Below are 24,437 nucleotides of genomic sequence, written 5' to 3'. Positions count from 1 at the left end.
ACTTCAACACACCTCAAAGAAAAAACTTTCTAAGAAGCCTTCGATTTATTGGCTTGGATGTCACTCTTACTAGCACTCACTAACTCCCTCATAGGGTTGGGACAATCCTTTGTGAAATGCCTCTTCCCTTGATAGTTGTGGCAAGTTAACCCTCACCCTAAACAAGCAAACATCTTGTTGCCTAGATGACCACACTTGAAGATGGAAACCTTAAGAGATACTAGATTGATGTAGCTTCTCCTTCAAGCTTCTTGGACGAATATTTCACTCTTTGGAATCCTTCAAGCTTTTTCAATGCATATCATTGATGTGAAAAGTCATTTCTAACACACAAAATAAGATAGGAACTCTCTTAGGTGATGCCATACTCTTGAAGAGTGATAAGTCTCTCCAATTTCTCACCACACTCAAGAAAGAATAAGAGAAAATAAAGAATTTCAAAGAGACAAACAAACTCTAAGAGACATGTTTGAGACATGTAGGAGACAACAAGATCTAAAATAGCCAATAAGCAAGTGCCAAGTGTCTTCTTGACTATAAGTGGTTGGAGGAGTAGTCCCAAGGGTGGAAACTAACCAAGGTGGGCGGCCAAGGTGTCCTTGGCTAGTCATAGCCAAACCAAAAACCAAGGAATTGGTTTACTTTGGTTTAACCAAATGAAAGTTAAACCAAGCCAAATCAATTCCTTGGGCCAAGAGAAGAAAAAATAAGTCCAATATCACTTTTTGCTATTTTCATGCCTTTATAACTTCCACACAATCTAGAATGATTATTGCCACACCACTTGAATAACTATTTCCACTCCAACTACTAAACTAAAAAAAAAAACTAAAAATGGTGACCATGAATATAAGGTCAAAGGAATACATTTCAATAAGGAACATGTCTCAAGTCCTAAAGGCATGACCTAGAAACAAGGAAACATACACCCATAAATATAATAGTAAAAACAACCTATATATCTAACTACTGCATACAAGGGAATGGAAAATAAACTACATAAAGTATATACAATAGAGGACAAAGCAACTAGGAGGGAAATACATACTCTATGCTCATGATAAGAAAAGGTCTAAGAAACACATCTTTTCTAGTAGTTTACTCTAGCCTCCTAACCATAGACCTTGTCAAAGGTCCTATGGCCTTCAAGGATGGTCCTCCATCATAGACTCTTAACCTTCATTTGTTTTGGACTTATCTCTTCCAAAAGGATCCTTGGGAAGTAGGTTACCATCACTTGAAGTACTTCAACTAGCCTATAATAGCAAATCCCACACTACCACCACATGACTGGCTCATGGATGATGGCTAACTCCTCGACTAGGATTGACTTATAGGTGTTGAGTATGGCTTACTCCTACTGGAGGAATCATACCTCCTATGCTCCATCACTGTCCCTCACACTTTAGTATTGTGCTAAATACGCCCTGCCATCCTCGTCATATATGCAACATCTATTTACCAATATATGGAACTGGTAAATTTCTTGATAATTGACGGCTTGCTTCATCTCTGTTTATAGTACATTAACAAACTTTATGCATTTGGGTTGCTCATTGTCTACATCGTTGTAGTGGTAACAAAAATGCACCAACTCCTTAAACTTGGCGATGCACTTCACCACTATTCAATAACTTTATCTCCTCCTTATACTTCACATCTTGAGGGAAGTAATTTTCTAGGAAAATCCTTTGAAGTTATCCTAGTTAATTAAAGCTCTTTCTTCCATCATCCTTTGCAAAGTGTTCTACCACCAAAATCCAGCATCTCCATATAACTTGAAGACATCAAACGATACCTTTTGAGCATTGAGGCACTCTATAGCTTGAAAGATCTTCTCCACCTCAAAGATCTACTCTATAGCTCCATATAGATCATATCCACCTCTAAAGGTAGGCAAATCATTCTGTTGAAACCTAGGCAACCAATTATAGTCCCAACAACATTTGTGTTCCCCAACACTTTAGCTATTGCCTATGGGGAATCAACTAACACGCCATCTTTCCTTCCTACCATAACTTTTCCAATTCACAAAAAAGTACACAAGGTTAAAAACAACACAAACATCATTGTAAGCTCAAAGTACACAAAGAAACATAATGAGCACACAAAACACATTGATCGAATAAACCAACTTGCTCTAATATCACAAAATGTGACACCCTTCTATCTCAAAACATTATAAATAAAGACTTTTAAAATAAATAGAAAATTAATTTAAGATATTATAAAATATATAAATATGACTTCATAATTAAAGGGTTCATAACAGTTGAAACAAAGCCACTTCATAAAAGATAATTAAATAACATCAAAAGTCCAAAAATAAGACACCTTTTATACAAAACTTCTGAAAGAAAAATATAAATCATCATGTGTAAAATGACTTAAATTATAACTAAGAAACCATAAAACTCTCAATGCCCTAATTTCACACTATCAGAGCAAAAAACCAAAAAGGCAAATGAAGCATGAGGCTTAGGCTTCTCCTCCATCCTACTCATCTTCATGTACTTGATCTACTCCTGTAAATGACAATAAGCCCAAAAAATACAACACAAAAGCAAGGAGCGAAAATATATCTCATGCATGATATATATATATATATATATATAACATCCAAAATGTATTCATCTCCTCAACATTGATACATTCAATATAATTAAGCTTCCATATAAAACACAAACTTGTGCGATGCATGCTTTTAACTCTACATGCATGTGATACCAATTTTATCATCACCAATACAAGGCAACCTAGGAGTCATGGACAAGATCATCACACATTGGAAGACCTTTTTAATCCACTCTCAACCAAGGGATGTCTACTAGAATCTAGTTGAAATGTTATACTTGGCCTTGGTTATCTCACACCACCATTAGAGGCTCCCTACATAACACTCCAAGGTCTAGGTAGATGACTCCTACATAGATTCACACAACCTCACCAAAGAAAGTATGTAATGCATGGACTCTATACACAAACCAATGCAAAGTCTAAAATTTTTCACAAAATACCAAGCCTTGCTTGGATTTCATCATTACACTACAACAAAATTTGTTATTAACGATAATTATTTAATGACAATAATTTAATTGCCGCCATATATAAAAATATTAATGGCTAATATATAATAGCCACTAAAAATGTATTTATATTACACTAAAATTTACTATTAGCGACAATTAGTTATTAAAAAAAACTTAAGTCCCACATCGATTAGAGATAAGATAATTAAATAGTATATAAGTGAGTAATAATTATCACCTTACAGGTTCATTCTATAGGGTTGACTCCTAATTCACTATTCTAAATTGGTATCAAATCACCCATTATTACCAAATTCAATAGTGTTGTAAAATAATTAGAGAGCAACTTTCACCTTATAAATCACATTTCTTAAGAGACAAGAGTCAAGACAATTAAAAAAAATAAATTAAAATATATATAAAAAAACGACAACTTTCATCTTACAAATCTCATATCGAGTAGAGATAAAAAAAAAGTATATAAGTTATGAATTTAGAAAAGGAAATTATAGGAATAAATTATTTAAAGTAAAGGAGAAAATTGAAAAAAAAATAACTTTTAACAGCCTTTAAAATGGCTATTAGAATTGCCACTAAAAAAAATAATTTTTCTGACAATTTAGTAGATCTTTACCAGCATTTTATATAAATGTCGGTAATAGTATTAGCAACACTGGATATACCAACCTTTATTTAAATGCTGGTAAAAAAAAATAATAGTCATTTATATGACCGCTAAATAATAAATTAATTGCCACAAAAAATTAATTTTAGTGTAGTGTTATCAGTTGTAGCTTGAACTTATACATCTCATAAGCACCATCACCAATTATTATCATCAACATCATCTTATATATCAATTATCACTATCCATCATCACAATAACATCATCACACATCATAACATTCATCATTATCATATGCTTTACCTCACTTACTTTTAATCTCTTCTCATATTTTTGCTTCACTTGATTAATCGCAATTACTAATTCTCTTATTCTTTTCTTTAAATTCTAACATTAATTAGCTAGTAATGGTGTGGTGCCTAGCGAGATAGAACTCACTTCCAATGCAAAGAAATCATGGATTTCTTTGGCAAATTCCCAACATGGTAATGCTTGCACCCGATGTGATTACTCTCATGCTTAGTGTTAAGGAGTTAGAGATCCCTCTCGAACAAAATTGTCCAGCATGATGCAAGTCACGCCCAAAGTCATCCCTTCTCAAAGGTGTCATCAACATGGCACTAAGCAAGACACCCTCTCATTCAACACAAAGAATTTAGAGACATATCTAGCATGCTTGCGTCCTACATGACTCTCCTCACTCTCAACGTAGAAAATTGCATTTATTACGGCCGACACCATGAATGTGTACCCGATGTTGTCACAAATTCTATACTTCATAGAATCATGAGCTTCGGGATATAAGGCCTTCAAAACCCATCTACATCCACCAATTTGTCTCTTTCACTCCAACATTCAGTAAAGACATGATATATTATTCATACAACATTCATAGAGTATCAATCACTCAAATTCATTGATTCAGGTCAAAAATCCAATAAAAAAAAAGGGGATGTTATATACCTCCTTTTTATTTATATTTTATAATAAATATATATTATTTCTTTTAATTCCAATTTCATGAGAAGAGTATAATTGATTTATAAAAGAGTAATTAACATTATTTTAAAGTTTGAAAATGATATATAAATAATAAATAAATAAATAAATAACCGACACTTTAAAAAAAAAGAATGGAAGGAGTAATTAATTAGATGATATACATTTTTTATATAAAAAAAGGTAATAATTATTTTAAGGGTATATTTAAAATAAGGTATAAATTGTTTACTAAATTATTTTTTATTTTCTAAATATCATCGAATAATAATATAGAATTAAAAATACTTATATTTTGTTATTAGTACTTAAATTTATTTAATTAATGTTATATACAATTAAGTATTGCATATCATCTTTCAAATGTATTGATTACATAAAATAAAACAACATAAATAAAATGAGTAAATAATACATTTAAATAAAATTTTATATTTTATAATATTTATAATTTAATATTATTTATTTATTTTTATATTATTTAAATAAAATAGTTAAATTTAACTTTTTTTTCATTTTTTTTCATTTTTTTCAATTTACAATTATGCTTTTCAATTCTTAGTTGCAAAAATATTTATTAAATAATTTTGTATTATTTATGAATTTCTTCTTAATATATATTGACTTTATTGATTTCTATTTATATAAATTATTTTTTATATTATAAAAATACTATTTAATACTGATATTGAATTTTTTTAAAATATTTTCTTTTGTATTTAATAATTAAATTTTATTTAATCAATTATAAAATAAAATACTTGTTAATTATTTTCAAAATATTATTTTACTTTTAAATTAAAAATATTTAATATATATATATAAACATTTTTATGTACTTTTGTTATCATTAAAATAAATTTCTCTTAACTAAATTAATCTTATATAACTATTTTTATCGAATCATTATTCCATTGAGTAACACGATTAATTTTAAATAAATTTAATCTTTATACTAAGGACTGCTGTATTTACTTAAAAGAATTTATAAGATTTGTCAATGAAATTTACTTCGCTTACAATGATTAGTCCTTGGTTCACCTTTAGAATATTGTGTAAATAATATATATGAAGAAAAAAAAACAACAAAATCTATATCTCTCTCTAATAACTGTTCGTTGATTTTTTTTTTCTTCTGTTTATCTATATTAGTTTTTAAACTTTTTTTTTTTGCACTCTTAACTTCATTGTTTTTAAACTCCATTTATCTCATCTTGAATATTTAAATTAGATACCAATGTATATTTATACTTTTAGTTACAAATATTTAAAATTGAGTAATGTTTATTTTCAGTAAAATTTAATATTAAAATTTAAAATTTCAAAAAATATATTTAAAATAAATTTCACATATATTGAACATTATATTAACCTATCCAAATTAAGAATTTGAAATTAAAATTTTTTAAATTAATTTACCTGAACAAAATATTTAAAATAAATAAATAAATAACCTAATCCAAAGTATCTCCTAGTTAAAAGTTAAAGACTTATCCCTTGAGATACTAAAATTCATTTAATAAGTTGACCTCTCCGAATAATTTTTTTTTTCATACATATCAATAGATATCAAATTCCTAATCACATACTTAAGAGACAAAACTATCTACTAACCATGCAATACCTTGCTGTATAGCACAATGACTATTTAAATAAAATATTTAATTATTAAATAAAAAAAAGTTCGTGTATATTTGAATTAACGATTTTTAAAAAAAAATATAACCAAGATGTTTGTCCAACAATGTTCAATTAGAAGTATTAAATACATACTTATAATTTTATAAAGTATAATAAAAACATGTACAACCATTCCAATATGAACTAATAATTTATATTTATTGCTCTTATTTTCCATAGTAATAAAAAAAATTCTCGCGATATACTCCTTAACTATAGTACAAAAATTTGTATACTAACAACAAAAACATAATGTGTAAATATAAACTTGTAGTTAAATAGGTTGTTCTACTTTTCTTTTTCTGTCTGTAACCATTAAATCAAGATCAATCAACTACCGTAATGAAAGAGTGACAAGTTAGCTCATCCTTCAAGCTGTGAATGAGTGACTATAAACGATTAATTGCAAGTGAAAGGATCATATAATGCAACCATGATCCATAAAAAAATAAGAGCTATGCATTACATTTCCAACTAGGCTATCAATTTACAAGACAATATCATTACCTGGCCTCCACACCCGGACAAGTTTATCATAGAATGAGCAAGTGGCCACAAGTGGTTTGGTTTTCCCATCAATGTGATTTGCATCTCCTTTCTGCCAGTCTGCTCCATAGGCAAGAGAATCATGCTTCTTGTAAGTTTCCAATACTTCGGCTTTGTCGCCTTTAATGGCGACAACAGCAAAACCATTGTGCATACAAGCAGCCAAGACCAGGCCTGGAATGAAGGGATGGTGCTTAACTCTCCAAACTCCTCCACCTAAATTAATTGAAGTCTTATTAACAGGTTTCGAGATTGACCTTAAATCCCATACCCTTAGGAGTTCATCATAGCTTCCGGTTAACAAGATATTTGGGTCATGTGGACTCTTCTCAATGCAACAAACACCCATTTTGTGGACTTTAGAGCTCTGAAATACCACATTGGGAGGTCTATCTCGCAAATCCCAACAACTAAACTTACAATCATCAGAGCCAGTATATACCAAATTTGGTTGGTGGATGTCAAAGGAGGTAGTCCAAAGTTCAAAATCGTGTGCCTTCCACTCTACTTGAATTTCCAGCTTTGATTCAAGAAGAGAAACAATAGACACAGAGCCATCAGAAAGCCCTACTGTGATGGATGTGGCTGAAGGATGCCAATCCAGGTACAAGCACATATTGTTACTGATTTTTTCATTTGTAATCTCCTTTAGATTAACCCCTGGCATAGAGTCAATAGCAAAGCTTAATACAAGTGAGCAAAAGAATGAGAGCACATCTCTTGACCAAAATACAAATTTCAAAATAAGATAATTTAGATGTTGTGAATGAGTTTATCAATAAATGAAAAGCATATCCAGCATGCTGCCAATCTATGACAACTCCTTCGCAATTTCCATGTAAAGACACCATATCTTATTGCTATAATGAAAAACAATAGCTGCTAACAAAATTATTAAGGTAAAGAAACTTGTTATAAGGTCAAATAATTGGTGTAAGTAGTATTGCAGAGTACATAAGGAATAAACCTTCCATTTAAAAAGAGCCGGTAATCAAAATAGAAACAGATTATAATCCCCAACATAGTCATAGATGGGAACCAAACCTGATAGAAGGAATGTCATATATAAGTATCACTGTTTTGACTACATGTGTTAAATTGTTATCAAACTGTTGAGTCATACTATAAATTCAAACGGTTTACAATTTTAAGTACAGGCAACCAATTCACTGTCATAGTCTCTTTCGAGATAAACTTAGGTATAATTGGTAAAGTCGTGCAAATTGACATAAACACAAGTCAATAAGAGTTAGCGAGTTTGAAATCAAATGGAATTTTTGACCCACAGCGAGTGTTTATGCTTGCCTATGTATGTGCTATTTATGAAGCCAAAGAAAACGCAACATTTTACTAGGCTCAAACCCTCACCATTGTTTGTTGTGTTAACCAATTGAAGCTTGGTTGTAGCATGGAGTTTTGTTGTTATCAAGCTTAGTGTTGTCAACTTGTCATTCTTCTATTGTAATGACCCTATGAATTCAGCATCCGTTGTGAACCACACATCACATTAATCCAAAGTTGTCAAGTCAACCCATAAAAAGCAGCAAGGAAGTGTGAGATATAGAGAGATTTTCACAGCCAATAAGGACTGAAGAGTTGTGCTTTCATAAGGAAAACTTGCAACACAAACACCACAATATCCTTCCAACATACCATGTAGCAAAACCACATAACTATACTTTCTGACGTTTTAATAATAACATGGATGGACTGTTAGCTTTGGAGCCAAACAAATGATAATTCAACTCGAGTACATGCATGCAAGTCCAAGTCTATGTGTCTCTACTATGACTTGTTATAGGTAATTTTACCTTTTGTACGGATATTATCATAATTTTCCAAATATTTGTTTGTTAGGAAAATTCTTATGCATTAACAAAATTGAGCCTATAAGTCAAGTTTATGGAAGCTTCACAAGTTTCCTTAGATTCCCAAGTTTGACAAGCTTTTATGTTAATAAAGCTGTAAATGTTATTGAGTACATTTTTCATACTGAAAAATAGTTTCATAGAAACGAATCAAGGGCTAAATCCATACCTTCGACTCCATTACAGCAACCCTGCAGCATTTTAATTCTCAAGTATCCATCAGCATCTGCTTGAGCTAGAAAAGGACTCACATGCCCTCCAGGTGGATTCCACTTTATGTCAAAAATCCCAGAGGTTTCCTCACTAAAAACCATGTCAAGGTGGCCCATGTCCACGTCAACATTGAAGAGTGAAATGCTTCCATGACGACTGGGCTGACAACCTTCTTGTAATGTGTAAGTAGACACCGCTAAAACATTATGGTAGGAATCATGTGGACAAAACTCCACAGCATCAGCATTTCCCTTTAAATAGCAATGTGCTATGTCCATGCTAGCCAAATGATTCCCTAGATAGCTTACCAGCAACTTTGCATCACAAAACAAAGCTTGAATGTCACCAAACTTCCTTGGATTGGGTCAAGCTTAACACAAATGTAAATCATTAACACCCCATAGGTAAATAATAAGAAATCTCGAATGAAAAATATAAATGAGAAAATGACATAACATTTTGCATAAATAAATTTATAGAATTAGTGATTGGGTATTCAATCTCATTTGATACTTACTCAAAATTTTTCAATAATTATCTTTTACATGTCCTAAGTCACCACTGTTATCGAATAAAACCGGAAACCCAAAATAACTTAAGCTAACATAGAACATGAGTATGTTAGAAGAAACATAAGACAAATCAATTTGTAGTACAGCACCCAACCAAATTGAATGGAACGGAAGTTGCTGGATATTCAAAATGCACAACAGAAAAGAGAAGCATAGATTTTTATGACAAACTTTGTAGTTGATCTTGATCATAAAATTCTTCCGGGGAAAATCAAAAGGAGGGTCCAAGAAAAATAAAATTTCGTCGAGGAACCACACCCTCACCCAAAACAAAAGACTTTCTCTCCCTCTTCTGCTGTGAAAAATGTGAACCACTTCCAAGGGTATCGGCATTGTCCACAATGTTAGTTTGATGTGTGGGCTTTAGGATTCGATTTAGTGTTTAGGGCCAAGCATAATATGTTTTGAGCTCTTGCAAAAAGAAAAAGAAACTAAAGTGAAATGCATTGTTTATATTTTTCTCTGAGCTGTTAACAAATAAATAAAAAATTATTTAAACATGGATGAAATTTAATGCATCAAGTAGTTACAAATATCATGTAAACATTATGAAAGGAAAAGTGATAAGTAATAACAACACATTCATTCTAAATTACTCTTTACTGTTGGTTAAAATTTATTAAAAATGACATTCATGAGTGGGAGCTCATTAAATAATGAATGGACCATACCCAAATGTGTAATTTATAATAAATTTCAAATAATAGTGCTTAGAAAAATGTGTTTGAAAGTATATTGTTTTAATGTCTCTTAGTGAAGAAGTCGGTGACCTTTGTTTTTATCCAAACATAAAGAAAAGTGCCAAATTAAGACACACTCTCCCTACATCATCCCAAAACATTAATTTTCACTTTATTACTATTTTAAGGATAAAGTTGAGGTTTTAATTCAGTTGGACAAGTTCATAATTTAAACAAAAAAGAAATTCTTATCTAAAAAAACATAAAAGAAATGATAAATAGAAGGATTTATTTCATGTATGAAGTCAAATTTAATACTTTAACTAATAAAAAACAGACATATTTCATGAGTTTCGCACCCATAACTCCGTGTCAACCACCTAATGTAAATTGAAAATTTTCAAACTCAATCAAACTTTAATATTCATAGTCAAGATTTTCATTTCCAATGTTCTAAAAAATATACCGGTAAAAATATTATTTATAAAATAAATCCAGCTTCCATATGTAGATCTCATTCTATTTAATTTGATTTGAATTTAGTCAGCTAAAGGCTAAAGCTTACAAAGAAATAAAGTGAAGCATCATACTCACCAGCAGACACAAACAGAGGGATCAAAAGCACCTGATGCACAAGAAATGAGCTCATAGTTAGCTTGCTTTCATTCTCCTTTTTAGTTGCCTAAATATAAAGATATCTTGCCAATTAGCATCAAGTAATGAATAAAAGTGTCATTGTATGAGTAATAAATAGTCAAAAGTTGAAGACATATAAGCTTAAATAAAGGAAGGCATATTGACATATCAAACCAAAGTACCAAACAATAAAGGAGCAAAGCAATAAATATAGCAAATTAGCACTAGACCCAAAGGAACATCCAAATGCCACACTGAACCCATAAGTTGAGTCTTTACATGACAACTTAAGTTTAGATGAGAATTAGTTTTTCTTTTATTTAATATCAATGTTTGCTCTCTAAGTTTCTTGTGATTTCATGGTTTTTCATCTGTCTAGGTTGCGGCTACCCAAGCAATTGGTGGATCGCACAACTCTTGTGGAGTGGTGCTGGTGCTGGGAGTTTCCATGCAAATTGCCTCCTTCTTGAAGAATCTCTGTTACATTATATGGCTCAGCCTAATAAATAAAAACCATTAACAATTTATAATATTTCTTATTTTTATTATATATATATATTCAGAAGCACAACAATGGTTTTGAATGACGTTTTAAATGGATAGAGCCAATCTAAGTAATATCCTAATTTTTATCACTCATTTGCTTTTATTTTTTATATTCTTATGCAAAATAGCTCCAAAACAAAGAGAAAGAAAATAATATCTCAACTACTATCCTAACTTTTAAGCATCAAAGCATCTTAGCCATAATTGAATGTCATGATATATATTTTGAACTCCCTCTTGACACAAAGTCAGCTAGTACATGCAACTCATATTCATATATCCACCAGACCTTCTTATGCCCCAGCCTAACTCCCTTTCCCTGGGCCCAACTCTTCTCTATAACATGATAACTGGTTTGTCCTTGTCATCAAGTCTTAACCTGCCCATAAATTTGGAAGGTATCTCTTATCACTTTATTTTAAACTACTGCAAAATTTAACCATGCTTTTCTAAACTTTTACATTGGTTCTTAGCCCCCATTAATATAAAGCATTTAGGTTCATGAGTCTTCCTCAATACGAGAGACATGAATGCATAAGAACTCATTTCCTGGGATAAATACACCCGACTAAAATAGCTTGGGAAAAGGGACCTTAATTTTAATGATTTTTTCAGCTCATAGGCCAAGTGAGCTAGAGTCAGCCCATGTGCCAACTCACTTTAAAAAAATGTTAATCTGACACTGTTTATAAATAAGCTCACCCTAACTCACTCTGTGGGCCAGCCCATTATTAACAAAACATAATTTCCCTTTACACAAACTTCCTCTACACTGTCAAACATTGAAGATTTTGTTCGCCACACACTTGGATAAACAAGAGGATCTCATGTCACATTAAAGAAAACATGACACAACACAATTACTAAGTCTTGAACAAAAAGTTTGATTGTTTGATGTGTACCTAACTAAATAAGTTTTATGAAATAATTCTGGATACTGTCAATTTCCAAGAGTAAAGCCTATCCTATAAGCCACTTACAAAATGAAGAAAGCACCAAATAATGGATAAGTTGGAAACTTACCCACGACAACATACATGCATACAACATGTTTTTATCTCCTAAAGCATATCAATCTGCAATCTCATCTCTCTCAACAAAGATCTCCGTATTGTATTCCAATATGAAAATTGAATTTCAAATAAAAATTAACACACTAAGATAAGATAGAAACTAAGACCAACAGCAAAAGGAAACATTTCCAGAGATATCCCATAAAATGTGGATATGCAGTTTACGAGTGGGATCTCATCAGAGGAAAACCACACAACAGTAAGACTTCTGGATCTTTCAAATGATAATACTTGCCCATGCCATTAAGGATCAATATGACCATACAAATTGCATTGAAAGGCTCAAGTTAGATTCATTGAAGAAGTCTTTCCATCATATAATGTCTGAGAATTTTCATATTAGCAAATAAATAGTAATTAATTCCAAGTTCAAGTTCAAGCCACATTAAGTTCAAATATTCATGACATTTGGCAATAACTTGGTATTAATTATTAAGTGCACAACTGGAACATGCTAAAAATAGACCGGTTGAATCACAATTTTATTCCAGTGCAATCTAGAATAACATATGGATAAATGTCTTAGCACGATACAAAACATACGATTACGAATCGTTTTGGTGGTTGAATAATCGCAGTGTGAATCGCAACTTAGAGAAGAATCGTACCATTCTTGCTCAAGCAATTTGGTGAAGCCCAGAAGGAGTTGCAACACCCTAACGCCCCTTCAAGGGCCGCCACACCTCGAGCGGTGTGTTTGGCAACCAAACTCTCTGAAAATGGTTTGAACGGGCAGTGTACCGCTAATTCAATAAATGACAGCAACAACCCTAATCTTAAGCCACAGCAGCCTCTCAGTATTTACTTTTAACTTCGATATAAATTTTAATATAAAATAATTCTAATAGAAAAATTATTATAAATTTTAATGTGAAATAATTATAATACCAGAATATTTAGTATAAATTTAATATTATACTATTATAACAATGCATTTCATATTACTAGACTTATAGATCATTGACTACATGTTTTAATAATCTTACGACTCACTATTCGAAAAATAGACTCTTTGATACATAAATTATCACATTAAAAAGTTCCATCCAATAAAAGGAATTTATGGCTCACATTCACAAGGTTATACTAGAGGTTTATAACCTAATTACATGACTAGAACTTCTATCACATCTCAAACCAATTGAGGTTAGGACAACTTGTTAAGTGTATAAATATACAAAAGAATAAAATTGGGTATCATGCACTAACCATTTGGTATTGGTATTTTATGTTGTAACTACTAAAAGATGAAATAATAATAATAATAATAATAATAATAATAATAATAATAATACTTAATAAAAATAAAAAGTATTATAATAATAATATCTCAATTTTCGTTGTAACTTCTGCGTCATTCTTAAAAGTATTTATGATTAACCAAATAAATTTTCATAATTTTCAAACAAAAAAAATATCATATATCAAATGTTCTCTAAAAGAAATTAATCTATGTTACGATACAAAAACAATCTCAATCAGAATCGGTGAGAGTCCTTATAAGTTTTCAAACTTTCATCAACCATACCCTCATCATTCATCAAGAACTATTATCCTTACCTCAGATCCTAGATAAATATCACATATTCACACACATTCAAGATTCTATATTAAAATAAAAACAACAATAGCCCAATGATGAGTTACAACAACATTTAACATCTCAATTTTTATATTTTGACACCTCAATCGAAATCAACCTCATTTTCACATTTTCAAGCAAGTCAAAGCACTCACGTTTTACACAATGCAATAATAGAAGGAAAAAAATGGCAAAGGTGCGTTCAATTAAGGGGAGGGATTAGTGAACGAGGCGTGTAGAGCTTAAGAACACGATTTATGAGCTTTTTAAAATGATTTTCCGATATGCTTAACTTTTGAAAACGGTTCATGAAATTCGATCAAATTCAATTAATCGATTAAGTTCATAAAATGTTCATAAAATAATTCAAATGGAACACAAATTTCATTCACACCAAAAATGTTATGAATTCGATTAGAAAAACGCTAGAAAGAGAGGTACCTGATGAAAGAAAGGGTGTGTACTCTGTCACCGTGGACATCAATGACTATGAAACGCAGTGTGTTGCTTCTGTCGCATAGGATTTTCCCAAGGCCTTTTACTAATTAGTTTTAATAAAAAAAATAATATTAAATATTTTAATTTGGAGGGAGGAGAAAAATATTAGCACCAAAGATAATATGAGGAATAATCTTAAGAGTTTAATTTTTATAAATAATCAAAAATTATTTGAAGTATAATTTTTAAATAATCATTACAAAAAAGATAAAATAAAACTACAATACATAACAAAATGTAATTAGACGATAATATGGAAAACTTTTACATTATTAATATATTTTAATTAAATTCTAATTTTAAAAGCAACAAATTACAAAAAAAAAAAAAAACAAATATAGTATAAAAAATGTAACTGTTTAAACCTGTTCATAAATAAAAGTTAAGAGAATAGTTTTCAAGTGTTGCAAAGAAATTGTTACATGAACGTTTAAATTGTTCTTATTTAGACTTAGGAATACTAGACCACTATTGCAAAAGGGTATCAGATAAGATGTACATTTTCTGATATTTTATCTTAAAATGGTAGGTAATTTACTTTTATGTTCGTAAATTTTTTTTATATTAATGAATAAGACGATGTACTAAACTAATAACATTTTATTAAATGTTGCAAAGAAACTACTAAATTTATATGCATCATAGACTATCAGTAGAACACCATTTTAGTCATTTTAGAAGAACTTCTAAATTGATTTATATTTTTAGATGATTTTTCCTCATTAGATAAAGTTCCTTTCTTCCATGGACTGAAAACTTCGACATAACAAAAGGTGGAATTTTTTTAATTCTGATTTCTATAATGTATGCAAAATGTATTTTTGTCAAAATAAATAAAAATGTATACAATCATTTTACTTATGGACTAGACAAAAACACATAACTTGCAATTCAAAACTCAATAATTTTATTATTAATGTCAAAGTTGAAATAACATAACACATACAGCTGTAATAATTATAAATCCTAATTAAATTAAATTCTAAAGATTAAATATGTTTAAATTCCTTATAAATGGGATAATATTTATTTTTAATCATAAAAAAAACTACCATCTTTTGTCTCTCATTTATAGAAATGAATCATGTGTGAGCTCTTTTTCCCATAAACAAGAAACAAGGGCCATAATTAATACATTTCCAAAACTGAGGGATTAAAAGAAAAAAACTTTTTTCAATCAACTAAAAAAATGGGTATTTGTATATTAATAGGAACTAAAATATATGTAACCCATGTAACCCAAATCCTACACGTATATTAGTTTTCTAAAAATATATTGTAATCAATTCAAATCAAATCAAATTAGAAATCCTAATATGACAATATATTTTAAAAAAATTCATTTAACAAAGATAATATTTCTAAAAAAAAGGTCAAATCCTTAAATAAGAATAAAAAAAATTATCTTAAGTCTTGTACATCATCAATCATCCATGTAGGATCAAATTAAAGCCTGAAGGCTCCCTTGATGCATAAAAGATCAAGCATTCCCTAGTCCTAAGTCAATATCCATAGAGCTGTCAAAATGGGCTTGGCCCGGTGAGCCAACCCGGCTCACCATGGGTTCGAGCCGGGTTGGATTGAAAAAAATTTAAAAATTTCAATACGGGTCAAATTTGAACCCGGCTCACTAATAACCCGGCTCACCTGGATTGAACCCGTGGTGAGCCGGGCTGACCCACCAACCCGTGATTAATTTTTTTTTAAAAAAAATACAATAATTATTGGGTCATGGTGCAGTCCAACATGAGACAATAATGATTTAATGTTGAATTGTGATTTGTAATTTTAATGATTTTGGATAGTATTTGAAGTTTAAGATGATTTTGGATTATATTTGAAGTTTAAGATGATTTTGGATTATATTTATCTATTTGAGATTATTTAGATTTGATTTGATTGTATTCAAAATTATCATTTAATGTTTGGGATGAATGATTTATTTATGGATGTTTTAATTAAGAATCTCAAATTTTTAAAATAAGTTTAAATTTTGGGGCTTTAGTTGTATATTAAGAAGAAAAAAAATGAAAAAAATTACTTTTTTTTTAAAGGTGAGCCAACCCGTTTAACCCACCAACCCGTGGTGGGCCGGGCCGAGTTTGATTTTTTTGAGCTCACTGATAAATGAGCCGGGTTGGGTTGGCCCACCAAATGGCCAATCCGTAGTGGGCCGGGCCGGGCCGGATAGCCCATTTTGACAGCTTTAAATATCCATGATAGAGAGGATCGTCAACACGATTCTTCAACAAATATCTTATCAAATACAAGTTGAACTGCAACCAAAAGTCATGCAACAAGAAATGACATCAGTATGAGTTTAACTCACCAACGGTTAGAGTAAAAAAATTTTCAAACTATCATCTAAGTCCAATCATGTGTTTGGCACATCCATATTACATGATAGTTACCAGAGAATGAAAGAAATAAAAATGAGCAGAATTCCAAAGTACTATATTATTAAGATGAAGTCAGGCTTGTATCAAGGTGATATCAGATCGTAAGTTTCTGAAACACAAGTAGGAAATGCATAGCAATAAATAAATAATAATAAATCAAGTTTAGGTGTCATAACCGGGATCACGACGGAATGACGGTAACCTTTCTTTTCAATGGAGCTGCCACCAATATTTTATTTTAAAGGAAAAATATTATAAGACCCTTTAAAAGATAATCTTTAAAATTAAAGTTGGGTTCGGGAGTCAATTACGTGTAGGGAAGGTATTAGCACCATACAACGCCTATAAAAACAGTACCTTTAATTAATTCCGCAAAATTCTATAAATTTATAAATATTTAATTTACTCCTCAGAAATGTATATATATATATATATATATATATATATATATATATATTTTTTTTTTAAATGTGAGATGCCTTTTTTTGTATTTTTATTAGAAAATTATAGGGATTTGGGTTAACAAATGGCTAATCAATAAACCCTTCCAATAACATGAAAGATAGAATTGTTATTCAATCAATGTTATTGATTTTTATTAGTTGATACTAAATTATACTTAAAGCTTAGGACAATGAATAATTATTCTATTAACTTTATGATTTACATGATATTAAAGGGTAGAAGTGCTAAATATCATTAACCATAAAAATAAGTATACATGAATATTTTTATCTAAAGAAATAGATTTTGCATAAGGATTCAAGTTAGCAAATGGCTAATCAATAAGTCCCTTCAATAACGTTAAAAATAGAAGTGCTACTTAATTAACGTTATTGGTTGCAACATCTTTATTCTTTAAAAAGAAATTTTGTACAGGAGAGTTTAAGCTAGCAAATGACTAGTCATTAAACTCCTAGAACCAAATAAGGTTAAAGATAAAATGTTATTCAATTAACATTATTATTTATCGTATATTGAATACTTTTTAAACAATTATTTTAAAGACAACAAATCATATTCATTATGTACATACAATTATTAAATAAAAAATAAAAAATAAAAAAAATAAATAAAAGATAAATAAATAAAAAGAAAGAAAAAGAAATGATACCAAATGAGAGACTTTAACTTGCTGAATCTTCAAATATGATGATCTATTAGGTGCTTTTTGGCGACCTAATACACTACAATGTTTCTCACAAAATCTCAAGAAATACAGAGGAGAAAAAGAGAAATTTCGAGATCTAAGGAGTCTTGGACGAAATTTTCTGGCCCCAAAAATTATGCCCGAGTCGTCTATTTATAGACGTCAAAAGTTGCTAGAATGGCCCGTTCCAAAATCGAAACGGCCCATTCTGAAATTGGTCGTTATGTGTTAATTTTGTAACTGGAATGGCCCATTCTTAAACTAGAACAGCCCATTCCAGAGATGAGTTTAACACATAACTGGCTACCCAGGAACGACCGTTCCAAACAAAAGTTCCAAATAACTTAGAACGGCGAGTTCCAGTTTAGGAACAACCCGTTCCAGTTTAGGAACGACTCGTTCCAAGCATAGATTTTATCCCTTTTTTAGGAGATTGGAACGGCTCGTTGCAATTTAGAAATGGCCCGTCCCAAGCTAGGATTTTAGGCCCTTTTAGGAACTTGGAATGGCTCGTTCCAAATTGGGAACGGCCCGTTTCATTTTTACAACTTTTCGTTCCTGACTCCTAAAACCAGCTTGTTTGGGCTTCAAGCTTCCTTGTTGTCATATGGTATTGACTCCATACTTTGGGAGCTCTTCCTCTTCATAGTAGACATCCATTTCATTGTTATTGTGGATCCGGATAAAATTGGTTATTCACACTAGGCAATTTGAGAGTCTCAATGTTCCAACTAATTCCAGCCTACCTCACTTCTCCACATTCCCTCTTAACACCCCTTTACAACCAAATCAGTAGTTAGTTACTTAGTTCCATAATGGAGACTCCCCCTTCTTTGTTTTTTTTTTTTTTTTTTTTTCTATTTTCATCTTAGGGATCTTATCTTTGAACAATACAAAAGACAACATACCTTAAAAGTTAAAAATGTTTTATTGTACTATAGTATCTATATTTATTCTTGCCTCCCCCTACCCTCAAAACATAGTGTGGAACATCTGTACAAATTAATAAACATCCATTTTTTTCCTTTTTTATGTTTTACATATTTGCTTTTCCTAAAATAGGGTTATCACAAGTTCAAAACCTTTAGTGAACAACTTGCAGCATTATCTTAGAAAATTGAGTAAATTACATAAGCACTCCTTTAGCTTGTGTAAGATTGCACAAACAATCTTTACCCTTTTTACCCCTACAATAACCCCTCTTAATTGACATGTAGTGGCTACTGATCACAGTTTCTAGAGAAACCGGTCCCAGGCATGTAAATGATGGCCTCCACCTTTGTGACATCTAGACGACCACCCGTAAAATTCCTGTACTCGCACTGCTCTGGAGGGTTTAGGTGTGTCCCCAAAAAGTCATTGATGGTATATATGCATCATAGGGAACAGTGACCCCCCTCACATAATTGGTATAAGTTTCTATGCCTTCCTGAAAGCACAAAGCATTGGCGTAAAATTCTTTGACCACAACTATGTTGGCTGGGGCAGGATAGGACCCAATAATGTCCCAGCTTCTTTGAGTGAGCTCTTCCTTGAACTCAGGGCTTCGCCATCCTCGAGCTCAACCCACCTCTCCAAATGAATTTTCTGTCCCCCACACTTTCAAAGTGTTTTTCATGTTGTTTTGTTAGAAAAGGTGTTGGAGTACAGTTTGCTAGACTTCTTAGGAGGCTGGGAAGGTTGTCCCGAGCGTTGTTGTTTGCTTGAAGAAGCCATTCGAGTGTAGAGTGAAGCAGGCCAATATATTTAAGAATTTTGCGACCTTAAGCAAAAATTAATACAAGACCTATGTTAATATAGTCTAATAATTTTGTTATTTTTTTTTCATTTTTTGAGCTGCAAAATTATTTATTAAAATTTTATAATTGAGTAATTCTAACATTTCATTCTCAATAGATAATATAGCTAACTCATTTAATCTATCTTGTAGCATAATTGATCTTAAATATAATTTAATTTATTTTAATTTTAAAAAATTTCTTTCAGCAGTCGTAGCAGTTTTAGGTAATGTTATTAATATTCTATAAGCAATGTATGTATTTGAAAAAAAAAACATGATCTTTTATATAGTTCAATAATTTTAATAGTGTGTTAATTTCATTTGTTAGAATTTCTTTCAATAGCTTTAATTCTGAAAACAAATCAAGACCATGAATATTAGAATGGTCCTCAAAACTCAAAATCTTTTCAAGATTGATATAATGTTTCAATCCATCTTCCCCTAAAGTTAAAAATTTATTTGAATCAAATAAAAAATTAAACATGTTTTCATATTCTAAAAATTGTTCAAATCGACTTTCAATAGAAGAAATAGATTGATCTAATATATATAAAAAAATAATCTTTGCGAAAAGAATCTTCAGCAAAATGAGCTATCATATCACTATCAATGTCATCAAAATGTTTTTTTCCTATGAATCTTACGTTTTTCATTGAACTTAGGCTCTATATCCATTTTAATAGTCATTTCTTTAGTGGATTCTAATGCAAATGCAAAACCATTTTTCCTATAATTTTATAAATAAGTTATAAGGCCTCTTAAGTGATCTATAGCAACATCTATATGCATATCTTTAGATTGCATGATCATACTTATAGAATTAACCGCAAAAAGTATATCATACCAAATATTCATTCCCAATAAAAATTCAAAATTCTTCATCTCATAAGTCGCTAAACACATGGCTTCACTCTTTATCTTAGGATCTTCACTAGTTTTCGATAATTGAGCAAGTGCATCCCTTATTTTTTGTGCTTGAAACTTTATGGCTTTAGCACTTTCAATTCTACGTTCTCATCTTGTTTGAGATAGTGATTTAATTGAAACTTAGATACATTTTCTTGTAAGATTTTCCATCGTTTGGTAAAAGAAGCAAACAAAGAATAAATACGTTGCAAAACTTAAAAAAAAAAAAGAAAAAAAGAAAAAAGAAACAGCTCTAGTACATGAATTTGCCATATCACCTAGAACTAAATTCAAATTATGACAACTAGGGTTTTTGTCCATCAATCTCTTTTATGCTCCTTGATTTTTACCTTTCATATTAGACCCGTTATCATACCCTTACCCCCTAAAGGTCATATTTTTTTTAATACATGAGTAAGTTCCTTAAAAAGACTTTTTCATGTTGTGTCATTGACTTGTAAAAGCTCCAAAAAAAAATATTCTTCTATTTTGATGGGACAACTCAAAGTATCAACACATCTCAAAATAAGAGTCATTTGCTCTTGATGACTTACATCTGGAGTACAATCAAGAATGTTAGAAAAATATTTTGCATCTTTAACTTTTTTTAGTATAATATTTTTTATTTGAGAAGCTAACAATTCTATAAGTTCATTCTGTATAGTCTTACTCAAATAATGATTTTGAAGTTTACCATTCTTTATACGCTTAACATTCTTTATACGCTTACCATTGCCTTTTTGGTATATATATATTTTTTTTAATTTTTCCCATGAAAAGCTAAATTGTTTTTAGAAAGATGTTTAACTATAACTATAATCCTTACCAAAACATTCTCCCAATGTTCCTTCTTTTTATTGATTTGTTTTTGGATCTCCTTATCAATTGCATTTTTCTTTCTCAATCTTGCTTCAAATTCAATCTATTTATCCATATTAGTTACATGTTCATAACTTGTTCCGTGACTCTTAAGCTTGGGACCAATATTTTTCCAATCTCTAGTACCTTCATTAACTAATTGATTAGCAATACAAGCACTACTTTTTGAACAAAACAACTTACAACAAAAATAATACACTTTATCTAAATTCTTTGAATAAACTAGCCATCTTTGATCATATTTTTCTCCATTTGGCATTACTTTTTGGTAGTAAAATGAAGAAAAGTGTCTATTATTTTCATCTTTTGGATACTTCATATTGTTATATCTAATTGGACCATTTTCAACTATTAAATCTCTAAAGTTTTCATCAATATTTTCCCATTTTCCTAGATCATAAATATTTTTAGAAACTTCATAAATATTTAATGTACTATCTTCTTGACTAGGATCATGACTATTGATATTGTTAAGATTTTCTACCACTTGAATGTTTTCATTATCAGTATTTTGCTCTACTATATTAATATTATTTGGGATTTCTAGTGAAGAATTCTCTGTCATATTTGTATTTTTTGAACTAGTTGTAACATCCTTTTTCATGAATAGTAACAAATTTTTGAAGAGCATCTTGTTGATACATACTTTCTATTTGACATATTTTACTGATTGGTTAAAATAAAAATAACAAGAAAAATAATTTTTAAAATTAAAAGAAGATAACAATGAAACAATAAAACCTAGAAAGTGAAAAATTATATCCATGAATGAAAATTTCTTTAAGTTATGGCTATACACTATCATAACTACGAGTATCCAAAACTGAAACCATAGTGACAATCACTTTGCTTGCACCTACAATGATAAACAATAAAAAAAATGAGATCTAAAAATTGTAATTTGTAAATAAAAGTACTGTACTAAATTGTTTTTTCTCTTTGAAATAGTTTGGATCATCATTTGAAAATAATGAATGAATGCTCATGTCTCATTTGTTAAGTTAGATGAAACAATTCCTAGCAAAGTTTTGAATGAAACAAATATAATACATATTGTTATGTCTAATTGAGACTATTGAGTATGGTTTGAGTTTAAATCTTTTCTTCTAGAGCACACCTAGCTTTTACCGGAAATAATCTTATGAGTTAAAGATATTCATGCATTTGGTATTACCAACCTTTCCATGAAAATTTTATCTTATACACAAAATACTTGAATTTGAGATTATTCTTAAAAAAATTAATAATGTGTCATTTAAGGCTTATTTGAAAAAATTCTTCCAAAAATACTTATAGGAGAAAAAAAATATGAAAGAAAATCAACTTTTTTATAGGGTAAAATTAACTTAAACATAAGCTGATTTGTAGAAACTTTCATATAATTAAGTTTCTCTAAAAACTTATTTTTAACTTGTGGATAAACTAATTTTAGTTTATAAAGAAACTTAAATATATATATATATATATATATATATATTTTTTTTTTTTTTTTTTGCATTTTCTTTTCTATAAGTGCTTTTGGAAAAACTTATCTACATGCCCTTAAACCATCCACTCGTTGATTTATTTATTTATTTTTCGTTCTTTTCTTGATATTTCCGTTTCCCACCTTGTTCATTTATTTTCGCGTTAAGTTGATATTATTGATTATTTTGGGATGGGTGGGCCTAGTTTCTCATTTCAAGTTAAGTTTGTAGGACATGAAATCTTGTTAAGTTGTTTACAGGGGGTTCATGTGGGTTTTGCTAATTAATGGATCAAGACTTTTTTGCTCAGCTAATATTTTTTTCCTGAAAATTAAATTCGTTTTTTTATTTATAATTAATAGGTGCTTTTAAATTTAATTTCCGAAACATATTAAATACATTTGGAAAACTAAATTTTTAAAAAATACTGTGAACAGCAAGAATATCCAATCAAAGCAAATTTGGTCATGTCTCATGTGAAGATTGCACCTTCATGGATTGGATCACCTTGTACCCCCTATTGTATAACGCTGATGATGAAGCTCTCTTTAATATTTGAGCTCATCTGGGGTGCTTCACTGCTTTGGGTCAAAAGGAATAAACGTCTTTTTGAAGCATATTTGATGCTCATTGATCTCTGCCTTACCAAAGCCAACACCGTTCGCATCTTCACAAGAATATATCATCATGACCTTACTGCACAGTAATGTGACGAAACATAGCAAAGAAGAATTAACATTAGAAGCTATTCTCATCCTTAGCTAGATGTATTTCAACTTTAAAACTTCCGTATTTAGTTTTTTAAAAGTGTATTGTAAAAAAAATTACAAAAAAAAATAGAAAAGTGTAGAAATAAAAAGAGGGTGCAAGTAGTAATTTTCAACCTTTAATTTTATTTTATTTCGTCTCTGAAGTATCACTGCCGATGATTAATTTCCTGCGAGGGAGGCAGCTTAAAGGGTGGGATAGCTAGCCCCAAAATTTAATACGGTTGCATACACAAAGCAGGATTCAAACTCCTGACCTTGCTTAAGCGTGGATCAACCTTTACCGCTAAACCACACGCATTGATTCCAACCTTTAATTTGATATTAGCTAGGATGGACTATGGTCTAGTATTTTCTGTCAGTGGGCTCAGCTTTATTGATGGGCCTCATTAACAACCTTTATTTCCAACGTTACACTTCGTAATTGTCACCCATTATAGAGAAAGTATTTTTATTGGATTTAAGTGTTTATCATTAATAACATTCAAATAAAAAATCCAGATTACTGAATACCAAAGTGCATGCCAACTCCGGGTCAAGAAG

At 30.4% G+C, this 24,437-nt stretch overlaps 1 protein-coding gene across 8 annotated transcripts; it reads right to left on the bottom strand.

The window, feature by feature from the left end:
- Positions 1 to 6,560: 6,560 nt before the first annotated feature.
- LOC109812829 (uncharacterized) lies at positions 6,561 to 13,234 on the bottom strand. Of its 8 annotated transcripts, none has more exons than XM_029274281.2 (5): positions 13,076 to 13,234; positions 10,807 to 10,894; positions 9,797 to 9,943; positions 8,917 to 9,274; positions 6,561 to 7,539 (listed from the first exon to the last, which is right to left on the bottom strand). In XM_029274281.2, the coding sequence occupies exons 3-5, from the start codon at positions 9,863 to 9,865 to the stop codon at positions 6,821 to 6,823; spliced, it is 1,146 nt and encodes a 381-aa protein (XP_029130114.1). In that variant the 5' UTR covers positions 9,866 to 9,943; positions 10,807 to 10,894; positions 13,076 to 13,234; the 3' UTR covers positions 6,561 to 6,820. The 8 variants fall into 8 exon arrangements, with proteins under 8 accessions (XP_029130114.1, XP_029130113.1, XP_082933604.1 ...); XM_029274280.2 differs by having other exon boundaries at positions 10,807 to 10,837; XM_083077478.1 differs by lacking the exon at positions 9,797 to 9,943.
- Positions 13,235 to 24,437: the final 11,203 nt, after the last annotated feature.

Source organism: Cajanus cajan, chromosome 1, assembly GCF_000230855.2.
Source record: "Cajanus cajan strain Asha chromosome 1, NIPB_CcT2T_4, whole genome shotgun sequence".
Lineage (NCBI taxonomy): Eukaryota > Viridiplantae > Streptophyta > Magnoliopsida > Fabales > Fabaceae > Cajanus > Cajanus cajan.
Note: the sequence above shows the minus strand (reverse complement) of the source record. Positions and strands in the feature narration are given on the sequence as shown.

Bases quoted from the DNA above. Each gene is read 5' to 3' on its own strand.
- LOC109812829 (XM_029274281.2), bottom strand. From the start codon at position 9,865: ATGCCGATACCCTTGGAAGTGGTTCACATTTTTCACAGCAGAAGAGGG. The intron at 9,275-9,796 runs GTGAGGGTGTGG...TGTGATGCAAAG, and splicing joins GAGAAAGTCTTTTGTTTTGG to TTGCTGGTAAGCTATCTAGG. The intron at 7,540-8,916 runs GTATGGATTTAG...ACTCTATGCCAG, and splicing joins TTGCTGTAATGGAGTCGAAG to GGGTTAATCTAAAGGAGATT.